At 54.4% G+C, this 12,692-nt stretch overlaps 1 protein-coding gene across 1 annotated transcript in view; it reads right to left on the bottom strand.

Annotated features, from left to right (window-relative positions):
• zfr (zinc finger RNA binding protein) overlaps positions 1-12,692 on the bottom strand; it is a 77,769-nt gene that overhangs the window by 36,919 nt on the left and 28,158 nt on the right. Inside the window, 2 exon segments of the mRNA XM_045225604.1 lie at positions 10,835-11,035; positions 11,828-11,914. Of these exon segments, the coding sequence (XP_045081539.1) occupies positions 10,835-11,035; positions 11,828-11,914 (288 nt within the window).

Genomic DNA, 12,692 nt, shown 5'->3' on the forward strand with positions numbered 1-12,692 from the left:
GTCCTAGTGTCATATCCCTGCTCAGTACCCCTCCTACCCCCATGTCCCTAGTGTCATAATCCCTGCTCCAGTACCCCCTACCCCCATGTCCCTAGTGTCATATCCCTGCTCTGCCCCTCCTACCCCATGTCCCTAGTGTCATATCCCTGCTCCAGTCCTCCTACCCCATGTCCCTAGTGTCATATCCCCTGTCATACCCTCTACCCCATGTCCCTAGTGTCATATCCCTGCTCCAGTACCCCCTCCTACCCCCATGTCCCTAGTGTCATATCCCTGCTCCAGTACCCCTCCTACCCCCATGTGCCTAGTGTCATATCCCTGCTCCAGTACCCTCCTACCCCCATGTCCCTAGTGTCATATCCCTGCTCCAGTACCCCTCCTACCCCATGTCCCTAGTGTCATATCCCTGCTCCAGTACCCCTCCTACCCCATGTCCCTAGTGTCATATCCCTGCTCAGTACCCCTCCTACCCCCATGTCCCTAGTGTCATATCCCTGCTCCAGTACCCCTCCTACCCCATGTCCCTAGTGTCATATCCCTGCTCCAGTACCCCCTCCTACCCCCATGTCCCTAGTGTCATATCCCTGCTCCAGTACCCTACCCCCATGTCCCTAGTGTCATATCCCTGCTCCAGTACCCCCTCCTACCCCCATGTCCCTAGTGTCATATCCCTGCTCCAGTACCCTCCTACCCCCATGTCCCTGAGTGTCATATCCTGCTCCAGTACCCCCTCCTACCCCCATGTCCCTAGTGTCATATCCCTGCTCCAGTACCCCCTCCTACCCCCATGTCCCTAGTGTCATATCCCTGCTCCAGTACCCCCTCCTACCCCCATGTCCCTAGTGTCATATCCCGCTTCCCCTCCTACCCCCATGTCCCCTAGTGTCATATCCCTGCTCCAGTACCCCTCCTACCCCCATGTCCCTAGTGTCATATCCCTGCTCAGTCCCCTCCTACCCCCATGTCACTAGTGTCATATCTCTGCTCCAGTACCCTCCTATCCCCATGTCCCTAGTGTCATATCCCTGCTCCAGTACCCCCTACTACCCCCATGTCCCTAGTGTCATATCCCTGCTCCAGTACCCCTCCTACCCCCATGTCCCTAGTGTCATATCCCTGCTCAGTACCCCTCCTACCCCCCATGTCCCTAGTGTCATATCCCTGCTCAGTACTCCTACCCCCATGTCCCTAGTGTCATAGCCCTGCTCCAGTACCCCTCCTACCCCCATGTCCCTAGTGTCATATCCCTGCTCCAGTACCCCCTCCTACCCCCATGTCCCTAGTGTCATATCCCTGCTCCAGTCCCCCTCCTACCCCCATGTCCCTAGTGTCATAGCCCTGCTCCAGTACCCCCTCCTACCCCCATGTCCCTAGTGTCATAGCCCTGCTCCAGTACCCCCTCCTACCCCCATGTCCCTAGTGTCATATCCCTGCTCCAGTACCCCCATGTCCCTAGTGTCATATCCCTGCTCCAGTACCCCCTGTTCCTAGTGTCATATCCCTGCTCCAGTACCCCTCCTACCCCCATGTCCCTAGTGTCATATCCCTGCTCCAGTACCCCTCCTACCCCCATGTCCCTAGTGTCATATCCCTGCTCCAGTACCCCCTCCTACCCCCCATGTGCCTAGTGTCATATCCCTGCTCCAGTACCCCCTCCTACCCCCATGTCCCTAGTGTCATATCCCTGCTCCAGTACCCTCCCCCCCATGTCCCTAGTGTCATATCCCTGCTCCAGTACCCCTCCTACCCCCATGTCCCTAGTGTCATATCCCTGCTCTCCCTCCTACCCCCATGTCCCTAGTGTCATATCCCTGCTCCAGTACCCCTCCTACCCCCATGTCCCTAGTGTCATATCCCTGCTCCAGTACCCGCTCCTACCCCCATGTCCCTAGTGTCATATCCCTGCTCCAGTACCCCTACTACCCCCATGTCCCTAGTGTCATATCCCTGCTCCAGTACCCCCTCCTACCCCCATGTCCCTAGTGTCATATCCCTGCTCCAGTACCCCCTCCTACCCCCATGCCCCTAGTGTCATATCCCTGCTCCAGTACCCCTCCTACCCCCATGTCCCTAGTGTCATATCCCTGCTCTCCCCTCCTACCCCCATGTCCCTAGTGTCATATCCCTGCTCCAGTACCCCTCCTACCCCATGTCCCTAGTGTCATAGCCCTGCTCCAGTACCCCCTCCTACTCCCATGTCCCTAGTGTCATATCCCTGCTCCAGTACCCCCATGTCCCTAGTGTCATATCCCTGCTCTCCCTCCTACCCCCATGTCCCTAGTGTCATATCCCTGCTCCAGTACCCTCCTACCCCCATGTCCCTAGTGTCATATCCCTGCTCCAGTACCCCTCCTACCCCCATGTCCCTAGTGTCATATCCCTGCTCCAGTACCCCTACTACCCCCATGTCCCTAGTGTCATATCCCTGCTCCAGTACCCCCTCCTACCCCCATGTCCCTAGTGTCATATCCCTGCTCCAGTACCCCTTCTACCCCCATGTCCCTAGTGTCATATCCCTGCTCCAGTACCCCTCCTACCCCCATGTCCCTAGTGTCATATCCTGCTCCAGTACCCCCTCGTTCCTAGTGTCATAGCCCTGCTCCAGTACCCCCTCCTACCCCCATGTCCCTAGTGTCATATCCCTGCTCTCCCCTCCTACCCCCATGTCCCTAGTGTCATATCCCTGCTCTCCTCCTACCCCCATGTCCCTAGTGTCATATCCCTGCTCCAGTACCCCCTCCTACCCCCCATGTCCCTAGTGTCATAGCCCTGCTCCAGGACCCCCTCCTACCCCATGTCCCTAGTGTCATATCCCTGCTCCAGTACCCCTCCTACCCCCATGTCCCTAGTGTCATATCCCTGCTCCAGTACCCTCCTACCCCCATGTCCCTAGTGTCATATCCCTGCTCCAGTACCCCTCCTACCCCCATGTCCCTAGTGTCATATCCCTGCTCTCCCTCCTAAGTCCCTAGTGTCATACCCTGCTCCAGCCCCTCCTACCCCCATGTCCCTAGTGTCATATACCCTCCTACCCCCATGTCCCTAGTGTCATATCCCTGCTCCAGTACCCCTCCTACCCCCATGTCCCTAGTGTCATATCCCTGCTCCAGTACCCCTCCTACCCCATGTCACTAGTGTCATATCCCTGCTCCAGTACCCCCATGTCCCTAGTGTCATAGCCCTGCTCCAGTACCCCCCCCTACCCCCATGTCCCTAGTGTCATATCCCTGCTCCAGTACCCCCTCCTACCCCCATGTCCCTGGTGTCATATCCCTGCTCAGTCCCTCCTACCCCATGTCCCTAGTGTCATATCCCTGCTCCAGTGACCTCCTACCCCCATGTCCCCTAGTGTCATATCCCTGCTCCAGTACCCCCTCCTACCCCCATGTCCCTAGTGTCATATCCGCTCCAGTACCCCCTCCTACCCCCCATGTCCCTAGTGTCATATCCCTGCTCCAGTACCCCCTCCTACCCCCATGTCCCTAGTGTCATATCCCTGCTCCAGTACCCCTCCTACCCCCATGTCCCTAGTGTCATATCCCTGCTCCAGTACCCCTCCTACCCCCATGTCCCTAGTGTCATATCCCTGCTCCAGTACCCCCTCGTCCCTAGTGTCATAGCCCTGCTCCAGTACCCCTCCTACCCCCATGTCCCTAGTGTCATATCCCTGCTCTCCCCTCCTACCCCCATGTCCCTAGTGTCATATCCCTGCTCTCCCCTCCTACCCCCATGTCCCTAGTGTCATATCCCTGCTCCAGTACCCCTCCTACCCCCATGTCCCTAGTGTCATATCCCTGCTCTCCCCTCCTACCCCCATGTCCCTAGTGTCATATCCCTGCTCCAGTACCCCCTCCTACCCCCATGTCCCTAGTGTCATATCCCTGCTCCAGTACCCCCATGTCCCTAGTGTCATATCCCTGCTCCAGTCCCCTCCTACCCCCATGTCCCTAGTGTCATATCCCTGCTCCAGTACCCCCATGTCCCTAGTGTCATAGCCCTGCTCCAGTACCCCTCCTACCCCCCATGTCCCTAGTGTCATATCCCTGCTCCAGTACCCTCCTACCCCCATGTCCCTAGTGTCATATCCCTGCTCCAGTACCCCTCCTACCCCCATGTCCCTAGTGTCATATCCCTGCTCCAGTACCCCCTCCTACCCCCATGTCCCTAGTGTCATAGCCCTGCTCCAGTACCCCCTCCTACCCCCATGTCCCTAGTGTCATATCCCTGCTCCAGTACCCCCTCCTACCCCCATGTCCCTAGTGTCATATCCCTGCTCCAGTACCCCCATGTCCCTAGTGTCAATGCCCTGCTCCAGTACCCCTCCTACCCCCATGTCCCTAGTGTCATATCCCTGCTCCAGTACCCCCTCCTACCCCCATGTCCCTAGTGTCATATCCCTGCTCTCCCCTCCTACCCCCATGTCCCTAGTGTCATATCCCTGCTCCAGTACCCCCATGTCCCTAGTGTCATATCCCTGCTCCAGTACCCCCTCCTACCCCCATGTCCCTAGTGTCATATCCCTGCTCCAGTACCCCTCCTACCCCCATGTCCCTAGTGTCATATCCCTGCTCCAGTACCCCTCGTCTCCTAGTGTCATAGCCCTGCTCCAGTACCCCCTCGTCCCTAGTGTCATAGCCCTGCTCCAGTACCCCCTCCTACCCCCATGTCCCTAGTGTCATATCCCTGCTCTCCCCTCCTACCCCCATGTCCCTAGTGTCATATCCCTGCTCTCCCCTCCTACCCCCATGTCCCTAGTGTCATATCCCTGCTCTCCCCTCCTACCCCCATGTCCCTAGTGTCATATCCCTGCTCCAGTGACCCTCCTACCCCATGTCCCTAGTGTCATATCCCTGCTCCAGTACCCCCTCCTACCCCCATGTCCCTAGTGTCATATCCCTGCTCCAGTACCCCCTCCTACCCCCATGTCCCTAGTGTCATATCCCTGCTCCAGTACTCCCCTCCTACCCCCATGTCCCTAGTGTCATATCCCTGCTCCAGTACCCCCCTCCTACCCCCATGTCCCTAGTGTCATATCCCTGCTCCAGTACCCCTCCTACCCCCCATGTCCCTAGTGTCATAGCCCTGCTCCAGTACCCCCTCCTACCCCCATGTCCCTAGTGTCATATCCCTGCTCCAGTACCCCTCCTACCCCCATGTCCCTAGTGTCATATCCCTGCTCCAGTACCCCCTCCTACCCCCATGTCCCTAGTGTCATAGCCCTGCTCCAGTACCCCCTCCTACCCCCATGTCCCTAGTGTCATATCCCTGCTCCAGTACCCCCTCCTACCCCCATGTCCCTAGTGTCATATCCCTGCTCCAGTATCCCCCATGTCCCTAGTGTCATAGCCCTGCTCCAGTACCCTCCTACCCCCATGTCCCTAGTGTCATATCCCTGCTCCAGTACCCCCTCCTACCCCCATGTCCCTAGTGTCATATCCCTGCTCTCCCTCCTACCCCCATGTCCCTAGTGTCATATCCCTGCTCCAGTACCCCCTCCTACCCCCATGTCCCTAGTGTCATATCCCTGCTCCAGTACCCCTCCTACCCCCATGTCCCTAGTGTCATATCCCTGCTCCAGTACCCCCTCCTACCCCCATGTCCCTAGTGTCATATCCCTGCTCCAGTACCCCCTCCTACCCCCATGTCCCTAGTGTCATATCCCTGCTCCAGTACCCCCTCCTACCCCCATGTCCCTAGTGTCATATCCCTGCTCCAGTACCCCTCCTACCCCCATGTCCCTAGTGTCATATCCCTGCTCCAGTACCCCCATGTCCCTAGTGTCATAGCCCTGCTCCAGTACCCCTCCTACCCCCATGTCCCTAGTGTCATATCCCTGCTCCAGTACCCCCATGTCCCTAGTGTCATTTCCCTGCTCTCCCCTCCTACCCCCATGTCCCTAGTGTCATATCCCTGCTCCAGTACCCCTCCTACCCCCATGTCCCTAGTGTCATATCCCTGCTCCAGTACCCCCTCCTACCCCCATGTCCCTAGTGTCATAGCCCTGCTCCAGTACCCCTCCTACCCCCATGTCCCTAGTGTCATATCCCTGCTCCAGTACCCCCTCCTACCCCCATGTCCCTAGTGTCATATCCCTGCTCCAGTACCCCCTCCTACCCCCATGTCCCTAGTGTCATATCCCTGCTCCAGTACCCCCTCCTACCCCCATGTCCCTAGTGTCATATCCCTGCTCCAGTACCCCTCCCCCCATGTCCCTAGTGTCATATCCCTGCTCCAGTACCCCCTCGTCCCTAGTGTCATAGCCCTGCTCCAGTACCCCCTCGTCCCTAGTGTCATAGCCCTGCTCCAGTACCCCCTCCTACCCCCATGTCCCTAGTGTCATATCCCTGCTCTCCCCTCCTACCCCCATGTCCCTAGTGTCATATCCCTGCTCTCCCCTCCTACCCCCATGTCCCTAGTGTCATATCCCTGCTCCAGTACCCCCTCCTACCCCCATGTCCCTAGTGTCATATCCCTGCTCCAGTACCCCTCCTACCCCCATGTCCCTAGTGTCATATCCCCTGCTGCAGTACCCTCCTACCCCCATGTCCCTAGTGTCATATCCCTGCTCCAGTACCCTCCTACCCCCATGTCCCTAGTGTCATATCCCTGCTTCAGTACCCCCTCCTACCCCCATGTCCCTAGTGTCATATCCCTGCTCCAGTACACCCCTCCTACCCCCATGTCCCTAGTGTCATATCCCTGCTTCAGTACCCCTCCTACCCCCATGTCCCTAGTGTCATATCCCTGCTCCAGTACCCCTCCTACCCCCATGTCCCTAGTGTCATAGCCCTGCTCCAGTACCCCTCCTACCCCCATGTCCCTAGTGTCATATCCCTGCTCCAGTACCCCTCCTACCCCCATGTCCCTAGTGTCATATCCCCGCTCCAGTACCCCTCCTACCCCCCATGTCCCTAGTGTCATATCCCCGCTCCAGTACCCCTCCTACCCCCATGTCCCTAGTGTCATATCCCTGCTCCAGTACCCCTCCTACCCCCATGTCCCTAGTGTCATATCCCTGCTCCAGTACCCCTCCTACCCCCATGTCCCTAGTGTCATATCCCTGCTCCAGTACCCCTCCTACCCCCATGTCCCTAGTGTCATATCCCTGCTCCAGTACCCCTCCTACCCCCATGTCCCTAGTGTCATATCCCTGCTCCAGTACCCCTCCTACCCCCATGTCCCTAGTGTCATATCCCTGCTCCAGTACCCCCTCCTACCCCCATGTCCCTAGTGTCATATCCCTGCTCCAGTACCCCTCCTACCCCCATGTCCCTAGTGTCATATCCCCGCTCCAGTACCCCTCCTACCCCCATGTCCCTAGTGTCATATCCCCGCTCCAGTACCCCCTCCTACCCCCATGTCCCTAGTGTCATATCCCTGCTCCAGTACCCCCTCCTACCCCCATGTCCCTAGTGTCATATCCCTGCTCCAGTACCCCTCCTACCCCCATGTCCCTAGTGTCATATCCCTGCTCCAGTACCCCCTCCTACCCCCATGTCCCTAGTGTCATATCCCTGCTCCAGTACCCCTCCTACCCCCCATGTCCCTAGTGTCATATCCCTGCTCCAGTACCCCTCCTACCCCCATGTCCCTAGTGTCATATCCCTGCTCCAGTACCCCCTCCTACCCCCATGTCCCTAGTGTCATATCCCTGCTCCAGTACCCCCCTCCTACCCCCATGTCCCTAGTGTCATATCCCTGCTCCAGTACCCCCATGTCCCTAGTGTCATAGCCCTGCTCCAGTACCCCCTCCTACCCCCATGTCCCTAGTGTCATATCCCTGCTCCAGTACCCCCTCCTACCCCCCATGTCCCTAGTGTCATATCCCTGCTCCAGTACCCCCCTCCTACCCCCATGTCCCTAGTGTCATATCCCTGCTCTCCCCTCCTACCCCCATGTCCCTAGTGTCATATCCCTGCTCCAGTACCCCTCCTACCCCCATGTCCCTAGTGTCATATCCCTGCTCTCCCCTCCTACCCCCATGTCCCTAGTGTCATAGCCCTGCTCCAGTACCCCCTCCTACCCCCATGTCCCTAGTGTCATATCCCTGCTCCAGTACCCCCTCCTACCCCCATGTCCCTAGTGTCATAGCCCTGCTCCAGTACCCCCTCCTACCCCCATGTCCCTAGTGTCATAGCCCTGCTCCAGTACCCCCTCCTACCCCCATGTCCCTAGTGTCATATCCCTGCTCCAGTACCCCCTCCTACCCCCATGTCCCTAGTGTCATAGCCCTGCTCCAGTACCCCCTCCTACCCCCATGTCCCTAGTGTCATATCCCTGCTCCAGTCCCCCTCCTACCCCCATGTCCCTAGTGTCATATCCCTGCTCCAGTACCCCTCCTACCCCCATGTCCCTAGTGTCATATCCCTGCTCCAGTACCCCTCCTACCCCCATGTCCCTAGTGTCATATCCCTGCTCCAGTACCCCTCCTACCCCCATGTCCCTAGTGTCATATCCCCTGCTCGTCCCCTCCTACCCCCATGTCCCTAGTGTCATATCCCTGCTCCAGTACCCCCTCCTACCCCCATGTCCCTAGTGTCATAGCCCTGCTCCTCCCCTCCTCCCCCCATGTCCCTAGTGTCATAGCCCTGCTCCAGTACCCCCTCCTACCCCCATGTCCCTAGTGTCATATCCCTGCTCCAGTACCCCCTCCTACCCCCATGTCCCTAGTGTCATAGCCCTGCTCCAGTACCCCCTCCTACCCCCCATGTCCCTAGTGTCATATCCCTGCTCCAGTACCCCCTCCTACCCCCATGTCCCTAGTGTCATAGCCCTGCTCCAGTACCCCCTCCTACCCCCATGTCCCTAGTGTCATAGCCCTGCTCCAGTACCCCCTCCTACCCCCCATGTGCCTAGTGTCATAGCCCTGCTCCAGTACCCCTCCTACCCCAATGTCCCTAGTGTCATAGCCCTGCTCCAGTACCCCCTCCTACCCCCATGTCCCTAGTGTCATAGCCCTGCTCCAGTACCCCCTGCAGAAATCTGCTTTAAAGCAGTATCTAATTTCATCGGATGTAGTGACTCTGTAGTCTGCCTGGAAATTAATTTGCAAGACCAATACATGTTCATATGAACATATATTTGATACTTTTCTGTTCTCCTCTCATTTTAATTAAAGTACTTTTCAAGTAAAACTTGAGAAAACGTCTGATTTTCAAGGTATTCCAGTACTTTAATTTCAGAGACGCCAAATGCAAGTACTTTAAGCACCTGAAGATCCTTGTGCGAACCCGGCATTGAAGAGGAGCGGGACAACATTCCACAGCCTGATCAACTCTATGCGAAGGAGAGGTGTCGCGCTACGAGGCAAATGGTGGCCACACCAGATACTGACTGGTTCTCTGATCCACGCACCTACATTTTTTAAAGGTATCTGTGACCAACAGATGTGTATCTCTATTTCCAGTCATGTGAAATCCATAGATTAGGGCCTAAAGAATTTATTTCAAATGACCGATTTCCTCATATGAACTGTAACTCAGTAAATTCTTAGAAATTGTTGCATGTTGTGTTTATATTCTCTGTTCAGCTCACACAGACTATAAAACATTAGGAACACCATGACAGACATTAGGAACACCATGACAGACATTAGGAACACCATGACAGACATTAGGAACACCATGACAGACATTAGGAACACCATGACAGACATTAGGAACACCATGACAGACATTAGGAACACCATGACAGACATTAGGAACACCATGACAGACATTAGGAACACCATGACAGGACAGACATTAGGAACACCATGACAGACATTAGGAACACCATGACGACATAAAAAGAAAACACATGACAGACAAAACACCATGACAGACATTAGGAACACCATGACAGACATTAGGAACACCATGACAGACAGACCAGGTGAATCCAGGTGAAAGCTATGATCCCTTATTGATGTCACTTGATGAGGATTAATATTAGTATATGTTTACGGGATCAATACGGACTGGATCTGGATTAATATTAGCATATGTTACGGTATCAATACGGACTGGATCTGGATTAATATTAGCATATGTTACGGGATCAATACTGACTGGATCTGGATTAATATTAGCATATGTTACGGGATCAATACTGACTGGATCTGGATTAATATTAGCATATGTTACGGTATCAATACGGACTGGATCTGGATTAATATTAGCATATGTTACGGGATCAATACTGACTGGATCTGGATTAATATTAGCATATGTTACGGGATCAATACTGACTGGATCTGGATTAATATTAGCATATGTTACGGGATCAATACTGACTGGATCTGGATTAATATTAGCATATGTTACGGGATCAATACTGATTGGATCAGTATTAATATTAGCATATGTTACGGGGTCAACACTGATTGGATCAGTATTAATATTAGCATATGTTACGGGGTCAACACTGATTGGATCAGTATTAATATTAGCATATGTTACGGGATCAATACTGATTGGATCAGTATTAATATTAGCATATGTTACGGGATCAATACTGATTGGATCAGTATTAATATTAGCATATGTTAAGGGGTCAACTCGGCACTGCAGAGGGATACTGGCCAAATGACACTAGTGATGTCATCATAGACTGACTGAGTGCCATTTGGTGACCAAACAGCATACACTTCCTTCCCACCCAATCCCCCACACACGCCCTAGAAGTATCCGATAAGGGATTGTCCTATGCAAACGGACATCAACAATCCCAAAAGGCTAAGTAGAGCCTAGTACCATATCATTACACTCAGCACCCGGGTAACTCTAAACCACTTTGTGACAACTGCTGATGTAAAAGGGGCTTTATAAATCCATTTGACCAGGTAGCAGCCTACCTTCTGGTGCTTGGCTCCTCTGATGTGTGCAGCGTACGCGTCGGCGCCGGTGCAGGAGACGTCACAGAGCTCACATCGTAGCTGGTTCTGAGTCCCCCGGGCCGAGCCCACTCCTCCACCACCGCTGCTGCTGCTCTGGGACACCTTTAGGGCAGTCTCCTTCTTCTTGTGCTTCTGGCCCTCCAGGTGTTCCTTGTAGGTCTGAGTAGAGGAGAGGAGACACAAATCAAGTTCTCTAGATCGGTTTCGCCCTATCGGAGGGACGGACCGAGGGACCTGTGGCATAATAAATCTCAATGGAATTAATTAATATGGGGGACCTTGTATTATGAACATACTTTTTCCTCATCAAGTAACGAGTAGTATGTGTCTGTACTAACCTAAGGACAGGTAAGGAGAGAGAGACAGAGACAGAGAGAGCGCGAGATGAGAAAAAGGCTGAAAAGGAGGGATAGATGGACAGAAAGAGGAAAAGATGCTCATCTGAAGATAAGTGAGGAGAGAGAGAGAGAGAGGGACAGAGACGTAGAGAGGTGTTCTGACCTGTGAGGAGAGAGAGAGAGAGGGACAGAGACGTAGAGAGGTGTTCTGACCTGTGAGGAGAGAGAGAGAGGGACAGAGACGTAGAGAGGTGTTCTGACCTGTGAGGAGAGAGAGAGAGAGGGACAGAGACGTAGAGAGGTGTTCTGACCTGTGAGGAGAGAGAGAGAGGGACAGAGACGTAGAGAGGTGTTCTGACCTGTGAGGAGAGAGAGAGAGAGGGACAGAGACGTAGAGAGGTGTTCTGACCTGTGAGGAGAGAGAGAGAGAGGGACAGAGACGTAGAGAGGTGTTCTGACCTGTGAGGAGAGAGAGAGAGAGGGACAGAGACGTAGAGAGGTGTTCTGACCTGTGAGGAGAGAGAGAGAGAGAGAGGGACAGAGACGTAGAGAGGTGTTCTGACCTGTGAGGAGAGAGAGAGAGAGGGACAGAGACGTAGAGAGGTGTTCTGACCTGTGGTCCGGCACAGCTGATCTTACAGACGTCACAGTAGTGGATCTGTGGTGGTTTGGGCGCCTGTTTGGGCTTCAGCTGCTTGCTCTGGGGGGGAGGGAGGATAAAGTAAATTATATATAATATATACACTGAGTTGACAAAACATTAGGAACACCTGCTCTTTCCATGACAGACTGTCCAGGTGAAAGCTATGATCCCTTATTGATGTCACCTGTTAAATCCACTTCAATCAGTGTAGATGAAGGGCAGGAGACAGGTTAAAGAAGGATTTTTAAGCCTTGAGACAATTGAGACATGGAATAATGGGCAAGACAATAGATTGAAGTGCCTTTGAACGGGGTATGGTAGTGGGTGCCAGGTGCACCGGTTTGTGTCAAGAACTGCAACGCTGCTGGGTTTGTCACACTGAACAGTTTCCCGTGTGTATCAAGAACGGTCCACCACCCAAAGGACATCCAGCCAACTTGACACAACTGTGGGAAGCATTGGAGTCAACATGGGGCCAGCATCCCTGTGGAAGCATTGGAGTCAACATGGGGCCAGCATCCCTGTGGAACGCTTGACACTTCGTGCATGTACACACACACTACAAGACCAGAAGTATGTGGACACCTGCTCGTTGAACATCTGATTCCAAAATCATGGGCATTAATTTGGAGTTGGTTCCCCCCTTTGCTGCTATAACAGCCTCCACTCTTCTGGGAAGGTTTTCCACTAGATGTTGGAACATTGCTGCGGGGACTTGCTTCCATTCAGCCACAAGAGCATTAGTGAGGTCGGGCACTGATGTTGGGCGATTAGGCCTGGCTCGCAGCCTGCGTTCCAATTTATCCCAAAGGTGTTCGATGGGGTTGAGGTCAAG

Source organism: Coregonus clupeaformis, chromosome 16 (genome assembly GCF_020615455.1).
Source record: "Coregonus clupeaformis isolate EN_2021a chromosome 16, ASM2061545v1, whole genome shotgun sequence".
NCBI classification, from domain to species: Eukaryota; Metazoa; Chordata; class Actinopteri; order Salmoniformes; family Salmonidae; genus Coregonus; species Coregonus clupeaformis.